This window comes from Fulmarus glacialis, unplaced genomic scaffold, assembly GCF_000690835.1.
Source record: "Fulmarus glacialis isolate BGI_N327 unplaced genomic scaffold, ASM69083v1 scaffold44, whole genome shotgun sequence".
Lineage (NCBI taxonomy): Eukaryota > Metazoa > Chordata > Aves > Procellariiformes > Procellariidae > Fulmarus > Fulmarus glacialis.
The window spans coordinates 51,057-73,926 of record NW_009209752.1 but is presented as its reverse complement, the minus strand read 5'-3'; the positions used below and the strand labels follow the sequence as shown (position 1 = coordinate 73,926).

The 22,870-nt window shown below is 39.9% G+C and overlaps 1 protein-coding gene across 1 annotated transcript in view; it reads right to left on the bottom strand.

Moving 5' to 3' along the window:
• Positions 1-801: 801 nt before the first annotated feature.
• Positions 802-22,870, bottom strand: part of LOC104076154 (G-protein coupled receptor 98-like) — a gene marked incomplete at its 5' end in the record, with an annotated part of 56,510 nt that continues 34,441 nt past the window's right edge. Inside the window, 3 exons of the mRNA XM_009576918.1 lie at positions 802-1,249; positions 9,706-9,883; positions 11,575-11,766. Of these exons, the coding sequence (XP_009575213.1) occupies positions 1,131-1,249; positions 9,706-9,883; positions 11,575-11,766 (489 nt within the window). The remainder of the gene's footprint in view (positions 1,250-9,705; positions 9,884-11,574; positions 11,767-22,870) is intronic.

Below are 22,870 nucleotides of genomic sequence, written 5' to 3'. Positions count from 1 at the left end.
CAGATTTCCATAAGAAAAGTGTCCTTTTAAAGGGAGAGGTTGTTGCTCAGAGCTTGCCCAGCATTAAGCCTTTAGGCAAGTTCCTGAAGAAGGTATGAAAGCCTTGCATTCTCTGTATCTCTATATTATGCTCAGAAATGTTCAGAGGAAAATTCCCTTGGTCTCCTGCTTTAATGTGTTTTTCTTCCAGAGTGTCTGTGCAGAAGCAGAGTTAATGATTCCTACAAGATCAGCCTGCCTCCCCTCTCAGTTCTCAGATACTTCCTCTGTATTTTCTTTTTCCGGGGGAGGAACTTTTCTTGCTCATTTATGACCCCAGATTACTGATCTAACTCTGTTTGTAATGCAATACTTGAACCCTTCAATCAGAACAGGGATATCGGTGTAGCACCCACAGAGATTAACAGAAAATTCAACTCTCTGGAATTCCCCCTTATTTCTGACTGTGAGAAGAGTGAGAGAGTTAATATTATGAAACCAGCAAGGTAACGCAGTCGACAGCATGCCGCTGCCAGAGGTTTCACTCTTGTCCTTCATCTCCCCTTCCCTCTGTTTGTTTCAGATCATTGCACATTTTATCATGTCACAATTTAAATTTCAAGCTTTCTAGCTCAAGACTCCGTCTTTATTTGAATTGTAAAGTTCACAGATTTGGGTACTCAAAAACCAGTGAAAAGAGTACAGCTTAGGAAACTTAGAACAACTGTGTAATTAAAAAGCTTTCCTGTTCAACAGGGTGTCTGCATCATCTTCCAGCTCTATAAGCAGCAAGCAGAAATAACAGACTTGTTTGTATTAAACGGACTCTATTGCTTTTATTAATCAGTGTTACACATACAGGTTAATTAAAAAAGCTACAGCTTGTGAAATATGTCATCTAGCTACAAGATACAAATCTAGGCCGATTGCCATGGTATCTATTGATGCTCAGCCACTGTAAAAATTTTACAGTTTATTTTCTGATATACAAAACTTCAAGCAAACATTCCTTGTTAAACGTTCAGTAAAGCTCACAGCATTCTACTACACAGTTTCATACAGTGTTTTAGTGCAAAAGGAAGTACAAATATAAAAATACTGAGGCTTGAATTAAAAAAAAAAAACAACAAAAAACCAAGCAAGCCGTGGAGTTAGAGGTGAGTGTCTGCTATGGGTATTCTTCTAAGCTCTACGATCTGGGAGTTAGCCATGCTGCCGCCGTCCTGGCTGCCATGGCAAGATTCATTATCGCTGACGCTGAGACCTGCACCTGAAACAGCAAACCAACCAAACAAAAAAAGAATCGGTGAGAAGGAAATCCCGACACAGAAATGGTGATATCGTGTCCTGCTCTGCTTTATTCTGATTATTGAAATGCCTCCCTACCCAACACTGATATGGGAAGTTTCCTATTACTAATCTGAATAATTCTGAATCCACAGATTATAACATTATCTGACGCAGTTTTGTACCATCCAGATACGCTTTTTCATAATTCCACTGTCAGCTGCTTTATTTGTCTCAGTAAATGGCACAATAGCTATTCAGAGGTTGCCTTGAAATCACAAGAGCATAAATCAAGGCCTGGCTTAGGCTGGGTTCATGGTCTGGCTGTTACAGTCTAGTATTTCCAAGGACTTCTTCATGAAGAATTGATTTTTAATGATACAATTTCCCTGTTAAACTATAATTCCAGCTGTTTTAATAGGATTGTAATTTCAACATGAGAAAAGACGCTGACTAAATATTCTTTAAACCCACATTTGGCACAAGCTGCTGTATTGTGTTTTTCTTCTACTGTGAGAGAATACTAGACTTTGGCCCATGGAAACTTCCAAAACATGCCTGGAAGAGACCTCAGGAGGCCACCTTCTCCATCTTTTTGTCACAGGAGTTCTGCTAGCTTGTTGCTTCCTTGTTGTTTTTTGGGGGTTTGGGTTTTTTTCTGGGGGGAGGTTTGAATTGATTAGTGTGAAGATACATAATCCTGCACTAGTTTTTATGAAATGTGTATTTTTTCAGACCACTTCTTCACGGAATATCAGTTGTAAATATAAACTTCAGTGCATTTTCAGCTCCTTTCTTTGAGTTGGAGACCAAAACCTAAAAAATACATGGCTCTTGTTAGGGTTTAGGGTGTCTAGGCTTTAAATTTGTCGAGAACTGCACATCAGGGTAATTAGGCATGGTGATTTCAAGACAGACTAATTTCAGGCATGGTCTTACAGCGATGTCACTTACGAACAACTAGGGAAGCTATTCATTTTGGGCAGAAGTAGATCTGTAACTACACGCAGTTCAAGGGAGTTGCAAAGCAATGACATTTGGCTCAAAAAGTCCTGAACAGGGTATGCTGGGAGAGGCAGTGATTTGCATTTTCATGCTAAAAAACATTTTCAGGAGTTTCTATCAGCTGTACACTGCATCTCTTATTTCTGCCTCAGCTGACATTCCAGGCTTTGGCTTGGCAAAAGACAAGATAAGGGTCATTTACTTTTTTGAAGTTACTTCATCATTTTCTATGCCCCCTATTGTTCCCCTTTACAAAGTTTCTCCATAGCACCCTTCCTTCCACCACCCCCAAGTAGAAAAGAAGTACAGAAAAGGGGGCAACGGTGGGATGCTCCTTTGCTGTGGGAAGTCAGGCTGCAATCTTGAAGTTGGAGCTTGGTTCAGAGAACCTGAGCAGAAGAACCTGCAGGATGAGGCAGGCTTTCCTGCAGAGGTCTGGAAGAAGTCCTGGTGCAGCGCTGCGTGAACCCAGCCCTACTGCACCCAGGTGAAAAGTGGGTATTTCTGCACCGCGATCCTTCTTACACCTGGTTTTGGTGTTTGGGTCCCGGATTGAACATGCATTCATTGACATCTACTAGATGAGTCCTGGTCTTGGGTCTGTATGACCCAAGCTCTTGAGAGACCAGCAATCACTGTCAGAGTATGACAAGAGTAAAAATCCATCAACGTACAGAGACACAATAATAAAGACAAGAAGATTAGGCTCTGAATCATTAAAATACTTGTTTATAAGTGTACTGAAGATGATTAAGCCGTACTTACAGATTTAAATTTACATGCATATTTAACCTTTTCATTGAATCATGGTCCTAATAACTAAAAGCTGCTTGAAAGTCCTGGGAAAAACAGCAATTGCATAAGTAAGTTATTTGGTTTTTTTCTTATCTTCTCTAAAACTGTTTGTTTTAGAAAGGAAACATGAGTGTAATAGAGAAGATAAATCAGACTGCTGTATTTACCATTTGGGGACGGAAGAACAAGGTAATAACCTTGAAGTAAATAAAATACTTTGAATGGAGAAACAAAACAATACTTCTTATGTACCAACATTAACATTGGAATTGACTCAAAACATTTATTTAGGCTGAAGAGGGTACAAATTTCAAAAAGGTAAAAAATTCATTCTTGAAAACATTTAAAATCGTATTATATAAATATGATAATCCCACGTTCAGATTTTAAGGTGAACACTGACTGTTGGGGTTGGAAAGATATTTGTCTTACTGGTGGCTATCCTGCAATTATTCAGTATGGGGTTTCTTAAAGAATGTCACGCTGGTCGCTATAAAAAGATCGGATACCGGCCTAATACGGTATTACACTATGTATATTCTTAAATGTCACATACGTGCATACTTTGTACATGCTTTGTGCAAAGTAAGAGGAGACTTTTTTTGTTACAGAGGCTCTTATCAGGAACATGGTGAACCAGAGACTGAAGTAGGCTGCTTTGGGCTTACAAGGGCCTTGCTCTGCTGCTGATGCAAAGACAAACTATGTGAGAGCTGATCCTTTTTAGGAATGAGAGCTGAAATGTAACCAGGATACCAGCTCACCAAACAGTCGGCAGACTGGGAAGGGTACGACTGTTTACACGATGGAGTTTCACAGAGTTCAGAGGTCCGGCTTGTTCTCAGAGTAGAGCAGAATTTAAACTCAGTCGGATCCCCAAAAGCATGTACTCCCCTAGAGATGCTAGAGATGCATGGTAGGGGGGACTATTACCTTTCCCCAATTTGTGAAGAAACTATTTTAAGAAAAAGACACAGGAAAATGAGGCCTTTCTTCCTTTTTTTTTTGCATCAAAGGACTAGCTGGAAACTGGAAAGTCACAGCTCGCTTTGCAAACCCAGAGAGATCCCTCCAGTGACATCTACTGGGTGAAGGATTTCATCAGTGCATTCCTACGTGCCCTTGAACACCAGATGTTATCATCTGCTTGCTCAGATATGTCTCAAACTTTCACTAAAACATTTTAAGGGAGACGGAATTGTAATTACTGTACTCCTATCTCTGGGGAGACCTTTTATCTCGTAAGCACTTCCATCTTGCTTTCTGAATCAATCATGATTTATATTGTATGTGCAAGACGTATTAGATAGAAATGAATAAGCTACACGAACCAACTTTAATTCTTCTTTCAGGGTTTTGACTTTACAGAAACACCAACAGACATCCAGACTTCTGTGAATAAAGTTCAGATTGGACTAAAAATGCCTCCTGGATGCAGTCACATTCAACAGCCAACAGGTAGCATATCTGTGAGCAATCACAAATGAGAAGTTGAATGAATAGGCAAACTGGCTACCCTTCCTTCCTTTTTTTTCTGTGAAGTGAGCCCTTCAAAACAGAAGCGACGTAGGTTGATACGTCAGGGCATGAATACGGCACCTTGCCACCCTCTACAATTCATCTGTGACAGACAGTCTCCGGGATGTTGCACTGAACACCTTTCAGAATTTGAAATTTCAAATGTTTCCTCTCGTTCAGGATGCCCAACATGAGATGCTTAATTCTTAAACCAGGCACTTACAGTGGTAACACCAAGGTTTAAAAAATGCTGACTTCGGAACCCTAGCTGTATTAGATTGAAAATTATAAGTTGGTTTATATAGCATTGTTATTGTAATAGCTGCATTTGTGTGGGGTTTTTAACTTACACAGTAGATTTTTCCAGGTATTCTCCGTGTAGAATATTTATTTAGGATTTATCACATATGCCTCTATTAAGAGCAAAAATACCTTGAGATGTGGATGTAGCAATATCCTCCACCGATACTGTCCGACATATATTTGGAAAGTACCACGTGCAAGGCTGGTATTCTCAGCTCTAACCTATAAATGTCTTTGCAAACAACTTCCTACAGGGGCGGGTCACCAGTCAGCTCTGGAGGGGTTTGGGCCTCTCTCAAAGGCTTTGCTGTGTTTTGCATTCCCATCTCACCCAAAGGAATGAATTGGTTCAGTTTTGTGCATCACAGAAAGGGGAGGACAAAAGCATTTGTAGGAGATGGGAATATGGATGGAAGCTCAGAGATCAGTAACGCTATCGTAGACTTATGGTATTTATGCTTTAGAGCAAAGCTGATGGTCAGCTTGCTGCTTTGGGACAGATTCTGTCTACTTTTATTCGATTGGCTCCCTTTTTAACTCCCCAGCCTTAACCAGAGTAGAAGTCCTTAGGGAATTCTGCTATATTGGGCTTTACCCTCAGTGACAGTAACATAAGACTCTGTGACAATCTGGAAGGCAACGGTCTTATTAAATTGTCTATCAGTATAAACCTTGCACAAGAAATCAGAGGAAAAATGAGATCTAGTCCAAAATGACAGCACTTTTAAATTTAATTAGTGCAATGAACAAAAACTAATTAGTAAATAATTGCCCTACTCAGTAGAAGCTAAGCTTTTGATTCATTATAAAAGCCATAAATGAAATATAATAAAATAAATAATTTAAGCCATATTCATAAACATTAAAAAAAAAAAAAAGTTTTAGCACATATCAATAGGCAGGACATGTCCCTAAATTATTTTTTGCTACCATAATTGTTCTATAATTTCCTTCACATAAACTGCTTTGGAGCTGGCTGGCCTTCCAAAAGATTCCCACAGTATAAGAGATGAGGTGATATAGTGACCATAGTGAATCCTAACTATATATTTCTGTATGCACATGAACATATTTGATGGAAAGGACGAACCAAGTGATAAGGCATTCAGAGGCCAGGGCTTTATGATATAAGAAGTCCAGTTTTTGGATTACTCACACCAAACAAAAAATTCTGACCATGTGATGCAAAGCTTGCATAAAGGTAGCATAAAAGCTGGCTGAGAACAGTACACTGTTGTCCACCTAATTTTCTAGAAATGCAGTCGTATGCCTTCATCTGACCTAGTCCGTATTCCAGGTTAATCTGTAATTAGGCCCAGCATTAATGATTACGGAACCAAGGGCTGAGTGCATAGTTCTATGACACATTTCTTTAGCAATAAGGCCAAGTGTGCCAGCGCATCTATTTGTGGTGCTGCACTGCAAACTGCAAATTACTAAACCGTTGCAAGCTAAAGAATAAAGTTGTGCTGCGAGGGTTTGTTTGATTTTTTTAACCTGCATCAGTCATCCTTCATTTCTGCTGCTGAGAGCGGCCAGCTGCAGTGCAAGGGTGGGGCAGGAGGACAGGAATGAGATTTTAGCTTTGCTGTGATTATACCCTCATTCTCGCTGATCCTGGCTGCCAGATTAAACCTTGCGGCTACAGACAGCGAGCATAAATTAAAATAACCTTCAGACAGCTCCAAACTACATAAGCAGAAAGGACAGATGAAGTGCAAAGAGGCATAAAGACATTTTTGCATATTCCTCTGCTAATCAGTGCTGATCCTCAGCCAACCTTCAGCGTGGGAGCTAATATTTTAGCACAGCTAAGGCTGAGTTTGGTTATAGATTGACAGTTTTAGGGAACCACAGATAATGGAGGTTTCTGCTTCTGCTTATCAGAGGTAAAGCTCTAGCAGTAGCAGAGCAAGCATTTCTATTCTTCCTCTATACCCAAAAGCCACACCTCCCAGTTTAGGAGTGATAAAAACAGCTAATGTGGTGTAAAGCACCTTTTTCCTGCTCTCCCAGGGGCTTGTCTGCTTGAGATGAGGAATTCTCCGTCTGCTGAAATAAAGCCTGGTCTAAAAAAGGTTTGAGAAGCGCTATTTACAGCAAATGACAGACAAGAGCAAGGCAGCAAAAAGGCGTCTCAGCTGCCCATACATTTCAGCCTATTTAGAGAAGAGGTGCTGGTCTTCCAGTTGCTGATGACCACTGCTTCCTTGGAGCTGGGACTGGTGCTCAAAGGGCGTCAGACTGATGTGGGGCGGCAAGGGGAGAGGGAGAGAGAGGGGGAGAGGAAGGAGAGGAAGAGGAAGAGGGAGAGGAGAAGTCTCTAACCTGAGTTGTTGCGGTTTCATGTGAGTACGAGCAACGATGCAAGAGAGGAAGAAGAGATGTGCTGCCAGGAGGGACCAGGAGACAGGCTCCCTTCAGTGCCTGCTAGCTTAACGGTATCACAAAATTCCCGTCAGACCACAGCTCAGTGAATACTTTAACAGCATAACCCTGTACTGCCAAATAGAGAAGAAATCCCACTTTCCACCACCTCATCTCCCCTTTTTATTGCTTCCCTCATGCCATTGGGAGCACCTTGACTCCTTGGCCATGCACTGAACTGGACTGGAGAGCAGGTCTGGATGAAAATAATAAAACAGATACGATTTTTAGTTACAGAAAAGCTCACATTTTTCGGTTTAAAGTATGCGTTGAGCTACAGCTTGTATCTAAGGCAATAGCTGATAAACATTTGCTTTGGTGGTTAAAGCTACTCTAACCTCAACACCACCTCTCCAGTTTGGCTTGTGGGGCTGGAACCAGATGGGACAACTGGTTTGGCTTAGAAATCACCTTTTTTTTCCCCTGTAATGTTGCTGGGCACACAGTTTGGGCACACAAATAAGCATTGGGGTAAAATGATCAGGTACTACTTGAATCAGTAATGCAAACAAAAATATTTTTTCTCCAAATGTGGCCTGAGGTCTCTGCTTCAAATCACATTAATACAAAAGGATCATAAGAACAAATGATAATAAAATACTAATAGAAAAGACAATAATAAAATTTAGGCAAGATAATCAAAAGCTGGTTCTAGACTTACTTCCTTTAGAAGGACTGAAAACAAATTAACTAAGGATGGAGCTTGAAGATTTATTAAAAAATCATTAAATGCTAAAGTTGTGATGCATTATATTAACCATGAGTTTTAACTACTGCTGTTGCCTAGATTGTTCTTCATGATTTAAGACTCAGTCTTCCATAGTGTGTAGAGTTTACGGCAGAAAATAGTCCAACTGATGTCAACTGAGCTGGTTAAGCAGTAAACACTGTGTGCAATGGTGGGAGTGTTGGATGTGAATGGCTTCTTATCTTATTAACTATCTATGAATTATCTGATTTCCTTCAAAATATTCAGGAAGAAGTAAAAAAATAAAAGCTACCTTCTTAGGTACTTAAAAAAAGGTTTGCAACTGTAAGCTCATGCACCTAGATTCAAAAGTCTTGCCCAAAATCTTTAACTGCCTAACAAAGTAGAGGTAGTCTACAAAACGTCTGGGAAAATTAATAGGTACAATACAGATTTTGTGACAATCTTCATAAAAATTTGTATTTCTTACTAACCATCCCATTATCTTCATAATTAGAAGAGTTTTCTGCAATGGAATTTGGCTTAGGAGATAAAGTATTATGAATATACCGAATAAAACTACCCCTTCATTAGCAGCACTCCCAGTCTTCCAACTAGTTTGACTGTTTTCCTTGGTGTCACTGAAGGGAACAAACTCCTGAAATTATTGGTGCCAGAGCACTTAACCTGTTAATGTCACCAATACTGCGCTGTTGTCTCTTGCAAGGCTTGATGGTATCCCCAAAGATCATTCAGGTGACCTCCTACTACCAAGCTAGCCCATTTGTATTTCACCTGGTGCCTACAGGAGGTGGGCTTGGGTTAGCATCTACCAGGTCTTATCAGGTGGTGCTCCATTGCCTTTGTGGTCGTCTTATCAGACATTCCCCTGTTGACCTATCTTTGAATCAGGTTTCACTTCATTTCTTCGCCTGTGGTCATGTCTGGATATCTATTTATATAATTATTTGAATAACCTGAAGTTTCATTGGTGGAGTGGGTGAGAAGGCAACTGGGTGCAAAGCCTGGAATTTTGAAGACCGAACTCTAAGGCTATCGAGGGGAATCTGATTACAAATGTTTTGTTTTGCAGGACACCTAGAATGGCCTCCCCTGCTTCTGTCCTGCAGCAGCATGGTAAGCTCATCACAGATGGCTCTTGTGTTTGGGCAGAAGTCCACCTAGGTTATCTTTCCAGTGTACACCATTTTTCAGGTCCAAATGTATTTTATATAAATATTTTGTCTTACACTTATTGGGAGAATCAATATTTATGAAGTTATGCTGTTTCTCATAGATATATATATAAAAACCCCATAAAGATAGGCATTGTATATACTGTATATATCAATTTGAAAAAGAAAGGAAAAGAAGGTAAGACAGCCCACATCTAGAGGCAGCAAGTTAGCCATTTAAGCTCTTGTGAAAAAATGTCAGAGCCTCCAATCTGCTGCTACATTCTGTAGGTCTGCTTATCATCATGGCTCAAAACGTATTTTTGCAGACTTCTCTGTTATTTTAGATAGCCTGCACAATATTTTGCATGGAATAACAGTCCAAGGCAAAACAATTTTACTTCAGATTTTCACTGGCAATCAGATTATATTAACGGATCTCATTAATTGGATCTCATGGAATGGTGACATCCTTAGGGTGAAGAACAACATAACAACCTTTGAGGAACAAGGAGAAGAGTCACTCACCAGTCTTTAAAGCAAATATTAGGTCATCAAACTCCTGTGATTCCTCATCAGCCACCAATGAGCTGGTACTAAATCCTCCAGAAGGGTGGAAAACATTGCCATTTTGTGGACTCTGCTTAAAGGCAGCGCTAGCTTGACTAGCAGGCTGCAAGGATGCCCTCTCCCAGTCTGCAGGCACCTGCAAAGTTTAAAAAGACACAGAAATACAGTAATCATCAAAACCATAGTATAGGAACTGGAAACTACGACCAGAGGCGAACTCAAGACCAAAAGATTTTGGAACGAGCTATTCTGTCACTTCTATTGTGAACCAGGTAGCCTTTTTCTTTTTTTTTTTTAAATAAAATATACATATATATGTATATATATGTAACTTGATTACAAGTCATTTAACCTTGTGTTTATTATGCCTGTCCTAGCTATCTCAAAAAGTTGAAAAAATATTTCTGAACATTGGTCTCTGGTATGGTGAACTTTAAATTAAGGAACTGAAAGTTTCCAGCTCACTCCTCTCTTACCACTGCCTCTTCCTCTGCTGGAGCTTCTCCCTTATATAGCCACTAATCATCATTACTTTCCATTATATGATCTACAGTTGGCAACCCACTGCTTCCCATGTTACCAATACAATATTTTAAAGTAATTTGCCAGTCTTTGAAGGTTCTGGTGGTGGTATACAGCCCTACAGTTTCGATATCAACTTTGCTATAGTTCACCTGCCACTTCAGCTAAAAGTGGAGCTGCACAAAAAATCAGAATTTCAGTTAATGAGAAAAGAGGTAGTTTTGAAAATCTATCTCCTCCTTAAATGTGATGAAAAGCCAAAATATTGAACTCTAAAAAATATATGTTTTAGGCCAATCAAAATATATTGTCTTGGTTTATTGCTGATCTACTGTTTACTGTAGGAGCTCAGGAACATAAAAGCTTGCCATGTAGAGGTGAGAAGCTCTGCTGTCCACTAAACTGGGGAGTCAGGCACCACCTTAAGTGAGACACTGAGAAGTTGAATAGATTTAGTGGTCTGCCAGGAGGCATCTGAGGAGCTTTAAAATCCAGACAAACCTACAGTCAAGTAGCTAGAGAAATGGGCAAAACAGCTGCCAGTGAGCAGCTTGGTTTCCACAAAAATTATTACTAGAACTGACATGTTCGTTTGAAATATTTCAATTCCATTAAATTGGTGTTTTTTCTAGAAAAAACTGTTTAACTGGAAAATTTTCAACTAGCTCTATCAACATGCACACGTACACAGCAGCAAAAGTCACCTTGGTTTACTGCAGGTAGTGAAAAGTGATACTAGCAGCATTCCAGTTCCAGCAACAAAGAGACTGAAAATCATCTCCCTCAAAATTTCTATTCTATTCTATTCTATTCTACTCTGTTCTGTTCTGTTCCGTTCCATTCCATTCCATTCCATTCCATTCCATTCCATTCTATTCCAATTTTATTCTAATTTTATTCTACTCTATTAAAATTTCAAAAAATTTTGCACAGCATGACTTTGGAAAATTGAAGACTTAAAGCTCATCTAAGACCTATAGTAAGCTGAAAGAATTAACTAGATATTTTGATTTTTCATGACCTACTTTTGACAACACTTCAACCAGCCTCTATCAAACTGAAGACTCAAGTAGAAAAGGGGGAATTCTCTAGATGGGACGTTACCAGGGAATTGTAAGTTCCAAGAATATCACCACAGCTAAAGATAACAATTTTTATTATTAAATAAATAATAATCCCCCCTCCTCCTAAAAGCCAACCTATAATAATTAATATCTCATTCCTGTGTATTACACTTTAGCACTGCCACTTGAATCTCCAGGTAGATTTTCAATACCCAAGGTAACGACTATAGAGCCCTGTTACCTCTTCCATAGCACTGATGAGGTTCTGAGTGGACTTGCTGATCTCTCCGCCTGCAGCCGGCAGACCACTGCCATGTGTGAAAAAAGCCGATCCTGGAGTCGTATGCCCATTCATGTCTACAGTATAACTTGCTTTCACAGGACAGCAAAGTTGGTTGTGCAGGATAAAATACACCACAAAGACATAAAGACCCTGAAACAGAGAGAGAAAAAGAACATCAGCGTGTGAAATGCAGGGAGCTTAGACCAGAGTTTGAACACAGTCACGGCAAGGTCCTATATGCTGTAGCAGATGCCTTCCCTTACACCAGCAGTCCGTGCCCCAAAGGGCTGCAGCCAGTTTCTAAGGAAAATAAGAGATGATGTCACCGCCCGTCAGAGATCTGAAAGTTAAAAGCAAGTTCATATCCTGAGGCCTCCAGCTGAACACACACACATACACACACACAAAAAACCCAACCCAAAAGAGTTATTGAAAATGATTATTTGGTTGAACCCACACAGTTGCAAAGCAAAGCCAAGATCCCGACAACAACAAAACCAACTCGAGTTTCACAGTTGTCATAATAGTGAAAATGTGGTTAAGGGCCGCCTTTACAATAGGATTTGGCTGCTGGGCCCTGGCCACAATTCTTTATTTCCTCACTGACCTGCTGGCTTTTTGAATTCTTGCCCCAATTTCAATCTCGTGCAAACTGTACTGCTGCCGTCACAGATACCAAGTTGTAACTATAAATTAGATTCTCTATGATATCCACTAACTCAGCACTGTCTTTCATTTGTGATTACTACAAAGGCTCTGCTGTATGCCTCTGCAGTTCTTCTTTAAAACTTGCTAATTTTGACCTTTAGACTTAGCCAAGAAAAGTATTATAACCATGTCTTTTGTTTGCAAAGAAATCCAGTGATTGGACTTCTGAATATGAAATCTAACTTTCTCTTTCTCTAATTCTTAAGTTGCACTAAAATTGAGGGACAATAATCCATTTCAATTGATAAATCAATGAGTTCAACACTTACTAAAGAAGGGGTTAACCAAAAGACTTCTGGATTCTTCCCGATAGCTGCAATACAATTACATTTGCATTGGTTTTTGTATTTCACATTGTCCTCTAGACCCCTGAAACCAACTGTACTAAACAGAACAATTTATTGGAAAGGTACCCACAGGCATGAAAGTAATAACTGGGATTATAAATAGTAAGGAGTTTCATCTACTTATATTTGGGAATTCCTAATGGAAGGAAATTTGTAAATACATGGAAACTGCAAATATCCAAGATATATATTCATTTCCATCCCTATAAAACAGGCAGCAGCACTTCATGGCCCACAGATTCATAATTTCTAATGCCAAAACTATATGACAAAACAGTCTGGTCCAAAGTGACACATAATAGAAGTTAATGGGATTCAATGGGATTTCAGTCTCAGCTGGTCAAACACTGGAAATACCCTCATACAGCTGCTATAAAGCCATACAGATCTGTGTGTACATTTTTTTAACAGTGAACCAGCAAACAAAAGTGTTAAAAACAACTATTTTGAGAAAACATTTTCCCACTTTTCCAGAATATTGTTTTTTGTCATGAGGACCCAGAGCAGTTAACTAAAAGGAAATTTCTTTGAGTGATACATATAAGTAAATACATTCCAAAAAACTGATGCAAACACATGTTGCACTTAAGAGACACTAAAAAGGAACCAAAATGTCCTTTCACTCTATAAACAAATCCAAGGACTCTGATGTAGGTCAAGCATAATGGGACCAGCAAATGGAGTTCTTTTAATTTAAGTTGTTTAATGGATATGAAAAGGATAAAAACCCCAAGAAGAACAGATAACAGTGACGACACTGAATTCAGAGCAGCCTCTGGCATTTCGGTCTCTGAGGACCTAGCCACAAAAGTTGCACACACGTTTCAAGTGGTTTTGTACTTCTCAAGAAAACCTATTAGCTAAAAATGCTGCACAGCCCTGTCTTTCAGAATCGCAGGGACATAAGGCATTGGTTTGCAAGACACATGCTATGCCATTCTCCTGTGTAGCCCCAAGTGTGGACACTCACTCTTCTAAAACAAATAAACACGGAATAAAGTGCCACAGTCATCTCCTTAACTCAGCCTGGTGTCCTGATTGAACTCTCTGTGTGTTTCGGACAGTGTTATTTCTGAGGAACTATTGTTCTACCAGAACAATCTGATTCTATGATTCTATTTCTTTACTGAAAGAATGGTCAAGCATTGGAAGAGGCTGCCCAGGGAAGTGGTTGAGTCGCCATCCCTGGAAGTATTTAAAAGACGTGTAGATGTGGCACTCAGGGACATGGTTTAGTGGGCATGGTGCTATTGGGTTGACGGTTGGACTCGATGATCTTAGAGGTCTTTTCCAACCTTAATGATTCTATGATGCTATGATTCTATAAACCACAGAAAGGAATTTTGACACCCAAAGCATCCTTGCTGCCACTACTCCCTGCTGCCACCACTTCTGCCCCTCACTGTCACCCAGAGACACAGACCCTCGTCCTGGGCAGCAGGAGCAGCACCCCTGAGATGCATCAACTTCAGTTACGTGCAATTCAGAGAACACCCATGTATTGATGCAGACGGGTGATGAGATAGCTCCTCTGGGTCCTTCCATGACGAGCACATGGATTCGGGGAGGTTATTTGACTGTCTAAGGACAGGAGGAGTCACAGGCTGAGTTAGCTAACAGAAACAAAAATTGTGAGTTTTACTTCTCCCACTCTTGTAAAATATTACAGCAATGCCTTACAAAAAGAAGCTTATACCTAACAAACCCCAACACTTCTAAGCAGGTTACGTGTTTACACAGGAACTGTGTTGCTGGGTAGAAGATTTCTTGCTTAGCTGGAAAAAGGATGGAACCTTCTTTGACCCATATTCCTATTCAAATCTAGAGTCTCAAGAAGATACACTCTGTAGAGGTGTGTTGCTACGTGCCATCACTGTGGTTTTGTTTGAAGTATCGAAAGGGGTTTGTGGTGTTATTCTCACTACTCCGCGTCTCTATTAGAAATCACTGCAACTGAATTTTGGGAAATCAAAACAAGGCAAATGGTCCTGTCCAAACAGCACCGAGTTCCAACGATCATACACATGAAGATGCCATGGATCAAGTCGTATTGATCCGTGCTTATTTTAGCACCAGCAGCCACCGGGCTGTTTACTCTGAAAGAGCATGGGCAGGATGCAGACGCTCGGGTTGTGTCAGTGCAACCACAGCTTTCACAGTCTCAGTGGATTTTTTCAAAAGCACTAGTTTGAGAATTGAATTGTCCTTCAACACACTTTTGACACTCATTATGTTCTTTTTCACTTCAACCTTTAACACTGTAAAAATAGTCTTAAAGTCTATGAAAATAAGGCTGTTGGCATTGTAAAGTATGTTTCACTGTTTTTATCATATAAGCGACTTTGGCCAAGTTGGCACCACTTTACTTTTTCAGAGACACACAGACATTGTCCTTGCCAGTTGAACCAAGTACGAAATGGAGAGAATAGTCAAGTTGTGTTGACAGGTCTACCAGACCTGCAGGACGTTCAGAGAAGAAACACACTCCAAACGGATCGAAAGAAGGTAGGTCTGGGTATGGATATCAGTAACACAAGCAATGACATCTCTATTAAAAATGTGGTAAATATTAATTTTGTATTCTTAAGAAGATTTCTTTAAAAACCCCCAACATAACCCCAAAAACCCAAAACCCAAAACCTCAGCCTAGTACCAATATCCTCTGCTGTTGCATACAAATCCAGAGCCATTCTCCTCAGCCCACAAGCACGAACAGGGAGGCCAAAACAAGCTACTGGATCTCAGAGTGAAATGACTGGTTGCTAACCTGAGAGGTTGACCTGGGCTCTCTGGAAGCAGACTGAACAACTAAGCTAAAGAACTAGGACTCAGGAAGATTTAACTGTAATACTGCATAACTTCTGTGTGCTAGGCCCACAGGGCTACTTACAAAACATTTAACCCCATGTCATTCACGGCTACATTATGATAGTAGTATTAATACAACGTCACAGTAAAAGATAAGAGGAAAAAGTGTTACTAATGCATCTCCCGTGGAGGAAGGTGAGAACTACTTCGGGCAGACAATTAGGCTGTCCCGAAGGTGGGAGCACAGACAGACAACATACAGTTCTTCTCAGAGGTGGTGGCTGCCTGAAAAATGTTTCTAAGATACTGTCAATAAAGGCTGCTGGTTATTTTACTGATATATGCTGATGGAAGACAATTAAGGTTTTGTTATTTCACCTCAGCAAGCTGGTCTGTAGAACTGATCTTTTGCATTGTTATGTCAGGGAAAAAAATATCCAGAAAAACCATAGCTACAACTGTCTGAAGGAAAGCTCACATGCAAAAGGGTCCACTGGGACCTTTTCAGCCAGTGAAGTGGGAACAGCCTCGATGCTGCCCTAGATTATGCCAGATATTTCACCCCAATCTTCTTTCGGATTTGGTACAGATACTTGACCAACCTGATTGCCTTCTGTGACTGGTCCAGTGGGCGAGGGGAGAGTGGTGGATCACATCTGCTTTGAGTGTTGCAAGGCTTTCAGCATGGTCTCCCACGGCACTCTGGTACCCAAGTTAGGACATGGTCATCTAGATGGGTAGAGCACTGGATGGGTAAGAACTTGAGCAAGTCCAATGGAAGGCCACCAAGATGGCCAGGGGCTCAAGCACATGCCTTGTGAGGACAGGCTGAGGGAACTGGGCTTTTTGGCATGAAGAAGGCCCAGAGGGGAATTAATAGCCATTAACTGCTATGAGCTTTCCAATACACAAGAGGAGGTTACCGAGAAGACGGAGGGGCATGGCAGGAGAATGAGAGATACTGGTCCTAAGGTGAAACAGGGGACGTTCCAACTGGATATAAGGAAAACATTTTTAATGTGAGCGAAATTAAGCACTGGAACAAGTTGCCCACAGAGACTGTGGAAAGTTCTCTATAGAAGAAGGGAGGTTTTTCCTGGTGCATTTTATAATTTGTGGGAGGGTTTTGTGCATGCATGACTGTGAGGGGGATTCTCATACACAACAGCTTGATTTATTTATTCTGTGGAGTGACAGCTGCAGGACAGTAAATTAAGGGCAGACTTCCACAGCTGTCAATAAAAGGACAGAATACATTTTACATTTCGTAAGATCACATGCAAACCCGGAGGACTGATCCATAGAAAGCCTTCATTGCACGTTTGTACTCTCTCTGTCTCTTTATCCTCTAATTCTGCACGTTCCAACTCACTGTGCTGACACTACAGTATGCCTAAATTTGGAAATTGAGATAACTTTGCTAATAGTAATGAGAATGGCTGTAGGCCTAAGACTGGAGGCCACCAGCAAACTCTTCATCATCTCCTTTGTACACACTAAGAGAAAACCAAGATGCCTACCGTATCCCATAATTTTAAATTGGTCTTGTAAGGTAAAGGACTTTTATTGCTCTAAAAAATACAAACACACCAAGGCATTAGATTTAAAAAAAAAAACAAGCAAACAACTAATATACATCATACTTCTCGCACAAGTATTTTCATCCATGCCTGAGATACTCTACCCTGAAATTGCAAAAACTGTTTTTCCAAGGAGAATTGGATTCAGATAATGTCATCTATTTTAGAGGAATGGTATTTCTATTTATAAAACTAAAGTATCTTTGCAGGACTTTTGGTAAAGAAAAGTCATTTGAACACTCCATTTGAACAATTCCTAACCTGTTTCAGGGTATGTATCAACACTAACAAAAATTCCATGCACTCTAGAGAGGCACTCTTTGAGTTCCTATTTTAATTTGGAAAATTTTATTTGGTAACTATCATCATGTAACTGTATCACTAATCATGTGACTGTATCACTCAAAGTTGTTTTTTCAAAAGAGAATATTTTAAGTGAAATCAAGGCTTGTGAAGAAAGACGGTATCTTGTGTTAGACCACAAAAAGACCTCTGTGCCCACAACTGGATCATTCTCATCCTTAGATCACCGTGGCTACAACATCAGTATTATTTTTGAACCTGCACATTTATTGGTGCCAGGTGGTAAAAAAACCCAAGAAATCACACAAACAGGTGTCTCTGCCAACAGAAGAGTTGTCTTTATTCAGATCAGCTTTTGAGACTAGCTGTCTGTAGTCACTGCAGAGGAATTTCCGCATGCTGTTTTATGCTTTGGTTAATTTCACTTCAGTTTTTTTAATCTTACCAGGGTAAGATTTAATCTTACTCTCTGCCTGGAGTACGCTAATTTACTCTTGGCAACCAGTCCTAGAAAGTCCTTTGCTTGTCAGTTCGATGGTCAGGCTGTCCCTCCTGGGTGGCTGTCGATGGCCACGGGTGCTGCTGCCCCTCCTGGTGGCAGCGTCTCTGCTGATGCTTGTGCATAGACTCATAGAATCATAGAATCATTAAGGTTGGAAAAGACCTCTAAGATCATCGAGTCCAACCGTTAACCCAACACCACCATGCCCACTAAACCATGTCCCTAAGCGCCTCATCTACACGTCTTTTAAATACCTCCAGGGATGGTGACTCCACCACTTCCCTGGGCAGCCTCTTCCAAGGCCTGACCACTCTTTCAGTAAAGAAATTTTTCCTAATGTCCAGTCTAAACCTCCCCTGGCGCAACTTGAGGCCATTTCCTCTCGTCCTATCGCTAGTTACTCGGCAGAAGAGACCGACCCCCACCTTGATATTGTTGTCTTTCCTAATCATTTTTGGAAGGAAATTAGCCATGGAACTGAATATTCATACGCACATTAGCATTAATAATGCTAACCAAGTAACACACATAAAACATACATAATTCCCTATTTCCTTCTGCAAGTTTCCTTGTTTTCAGAGATAATTATGATAAATTGCATGCACAGCATTTTTGTGCGTGACTAGATATCAAAAAGCAGACCTAATGTACATTTTATTTTTCTGTATCTTCTTCAACTATATTTTTCTTTAAGAACAGCTTGAAGATCTTTTATTGGTGTCATCATGACAGCAATCTCATCTTAGTCACATGATACTATATGCTAAGCCATCGCTTAACATCTCCCACTCATAGCTCTCCAGAAATATTAACCTTTGAAATGTAAATCAGAACCTTCTGTTTAAATCTAACTCTTTTTCTTGGCATTCAAAGTGACTGTTGTAAAAGCCATGTCCTGAGGAGTGCAACCCTGCCAACTGGTGATCACACTTAGTAAGTCGACTTTGGACCTCCTGTGTATCATCAAGGGCTTGACTGTTTATTTGCCGTTATGCACCAGTTTTGATGAAGCTGTTATCACTCTTATCAATCATATCATTTCTCTTATCACAGTTTCTATTGGGTACATTTACTGCTTATCAGCACTTTGCTTCCTGAGGTATTTACCCTCCATTTTGCTCTGTAGGAAAAGATTTGTGTCAGTTACAGCTGAAGTTTTAAAAATTCACATCAAAATCAAAAGACAACAATAAATGTAATTGAGGACTGCAAAACTCATACCATCTTGGTAGGCAACATCATAACACCGCTTGTTGAACCAACCAACTGCCACCACATACACATACACGTACACGTACACGTACACGTACACGTACACATACACGTATACGTACACGTACACATACACGCACAGAAGCCACCATAAAAAATGGAATGAAGAAAAGTAATCACTCCTATATCTATCATTAGATTAAGAATGTATTTACAGGTTGGCACTAAGATACAGTTATTCTGAGCGCTTCCATTTTTTTTGTAAAGTTGTAATTCCACAGATAAACAGTTTATGGGTATATTCTGTAATAATGATAAAAATACTGTGCTTTCAGCATTATGAATACATTTTCCTAATAGTAATGTAACACCTGAAACTTAGTCTAAACTGCCAAGTTTCTCTTTATGCAGAGCCAGCTATGCCAAGACCATGCTGAATCTTGCAGCTTCTACCCAAAGCCAAAGCCATAAATTCCTTTCTGGCAAACTGCGTTCAGCTCAGATTTACTCTAAACTTGGCTCAGGCTTACTTGAAAGGTTCACAAACTTTGGCAAATCTGTAAAAAGCAGATTTGCTTGGATACTCAGGATTCATCATAAATATTTTGCGTATCTCTCAGCACACTTGCAGCTACTCCCACACAATGACCATTTGTACCTCCGATTTCAGCCCTGCAAGTGCTGGAAAAGGTTTTGGGTTTTTTTGTTGTTGTTTTTTTTAAGAGGACAGATTCAAATTTTAAAAGACAGGTGTTCAGCTTGAAGATGCACTGAAAATACAGATGCTTAGCCAAACTTGCCAGATGTGCAGATTGGGCTAGAACGAGATTCTGTTCCTTCCTTCCAATCTAGTCATCCTGGAAATATCAAGAAAGCCCTATTTTTGTATTTCAGCTTAGCTGAGGAAGAAACAAACACTGAGTCAAAGACCAAAGGTACAAAGAGTGGGATAGGAGTGATCTGTGGAGGACAAACATGGGAGAGTCAGCATGCAGAAGCAGCTTGCAATTCACCTCTGCAGGTCTGGCTGCAGTCCCTCGTTAGAGTGCTCTGTGAGATTTGGTAAATCACACCAACCACACGTGGTTGCAGGAGGCTGAGAACAGCCAAGAGCAGACAAACAGCACCCCATTGTTCCCCATCTCTACCCCATTTCTTGGCCCATGGCCTTTTTGCCCTCTGCCTTTTTTATTTTTCTTTCCTGCACAGGCAACAGAAATTGGGGATAGCATCCCTTGAGGTCCTCTTTGCATTAGGTTCTTCCTGTGATTTGTGGAGGACCACTCTGGTAGCGGAAAGCAGCCAGATCACATACCAATGAAAACCAGACTATTTGTCCACTGATGAACCTTCCACTAAAAAAGAAAAAACAGAAAGACCAAAAGCTATAAGGTTATTCCTCACGTATTTCTCAACTGCATTGGCTGTAAAGACCTAGAAATATCAGAGGTCATGAATTTGCACATATGCTTTACAAAATTTTGCAAACATTTACTCTCATACTTGCTTTCCAAGGTAAACATTTATAACCCTACATTTCAGCCCACACCTTACAATCTAAGCCTACTACTGTTTTCATTTCTTTCTCAAACAACAAGAAATGGCAGATGAAAAAGCCTTTGTCACCTCTGCCCCCTGGTCAAGAGATTCCCCGACTAACAGTGTTAGAGCAGTTAATTCTCTAGTTATATCTGAAAGCAAGCTGAAAGCTAGCGTAGGAAAGCAATACTCAAAAGGGAAGCTAGTAACTGAAGAAACTACATTTGGGGACCATACACTGTCTTGCCCATATAAAAAGTCAAAGAAAGTGCCATTCCTGCAGCACATTAAAGTATTCTTTTTACCATTATTTTTTGTTAAAGCAGTAATTTCTACTTATGTGTATTAATGACAAATACACAGAGTTAAAAGAAACAGGGAATTGAAAGTCAGCATTGACAGTCAGGAAGAGTCAAAGGAGAGAAGCTAACTTTGTGTTTATTGCTGAACTTTTACTTGCTATTACAGAAAATCTCAAAATGAAGTTAAGTAAAGGCTAGGAGTTATTGCTATAACAACATTTTTTCCCTTTAATTGATTCTTTCAGTGTCATAATCTCTCTTATGCCTACTGTTATCTCTTTATTTCTTGTTACTCTGTGATATCTGACTGAGAAATTGGATAGATCATGCATTTAGCAGCATTTTGCTGCAGTGCCATAAAAGAGTAAAACTGTGACTGGTGCAACTTCAGAAGCCATAAACACAAGAAACCTTCAAAAAACTCTGGCTTGGAGGAAACCTCAGGGTTGTGGATTGCTGATATAATTATTTTCCATACCTGTTGCTTGGGTGTTTTAGGGAAAAACTAGTGGGAGTAAGGTGTTTGTGTACTCCACCGTTCTCTGACTATTGGGAACACCCTTTGAGGATGCTGCAGCCGGTTAGAGAGCTACAGCCACACAGTGCTGTAAGGAACCAAGCAAAGTCTCAACATCTTCAACCTCCCCTTAAAAGTACCCCGGCAAGTACCTTATAATGACTTTTTATGCTTTTTATGTCCAGAATAACAGATGTGTCAGTTACTATGAGAAGTAGTTATTTTTGCCAGAGCGCTCTGATTGTCTCAAGCAGAAGTCTTGTTTAGCAGGCTTTGCTATTAAATGATATTCATAGGAACCTGTCTGCAGTTTACATTCCCTACTTCCCTTAATTTTAGTGAAAATTACTGTCAGTATCTACTGCCTTTCCACAGCTTCAGAGACAGCAGAAGGCAAGCCTTATTTATAAAGCAGGAAGTTAACACTGTTTTGGTTAGGGATGCTCCTCAAAAAAAGGGAAACGTGGGCAAAAATGAGGACAAGCACTAGACGTCCTTCCATATCTGACAAGTAGGTGAACAAGAGTAGGTGGAGGTATAATAATATATTTGGCTCTGTCATTGAAATCATTCACTTCCTGGCTTGAGATAATGAGCTGATTTACCTCCTCCCATCCTTGCCCCCAGTCTGTGCAAGGAAAGAAAGGATGAACAAAAAGTACCTCAGGAGTTAATGAGATCTCTTTTCATAGGGAGTGTTACTCAAAGTAAAATTAAAACCAAACTCACATTAAATATGGACATGATGTCAGCCTTGTATTAGAAACTTTTGTTTTGAGGTTTTTTTAGCAATGGTAGGTCCAAAGCTTTCTAGAATTTGCATTTGTGGGTTACAACTTTTTGTTTTTTAATGGAAAAATCATTGGCACAAAAATTTATATCAGGGCTTTCTAAATGGACTCAGACAGAAATACCAATACTAAGCTGTGAACAAAAAAAAAAAAAAAGGGAAATTTACAGAAAATAGAAAGGGAATGAAATGAACATTGAGGCAATTCCATTGCCTGATTCTAAACAGGGACCACTCTGTACTTCTGAGACAAGAACAACATTGGGAGAGTATGGCCTTGTAGTATTTAGTTATTTCCCTATGATTCTGCTTATGAAAACCTAAATAGTATGTCAATGCACACCAATGTAATACCAAAAGATATATGTATACATATGTATTTCAAAACTAAGAAATTGGAACATTTGTTTTCCATGCCTCGGTATATTTATTGAACTTTGCAGGAACGCAACTCTACCCATTGTCAGCAACAGATAGTGTAAGTCATGAAACACATATCAAACTGTTGCTTCTTGTACTTGGAAAACAAGAAGTTACTTTCCCTCTTGGAAATTCTCTCCAATGAATTAATGCCAGAATTGACCTAAGATATGTTTGCAGCACTAAACAGAAGAATTTGCGTATGACCTGCTCTGTGACCCATTCC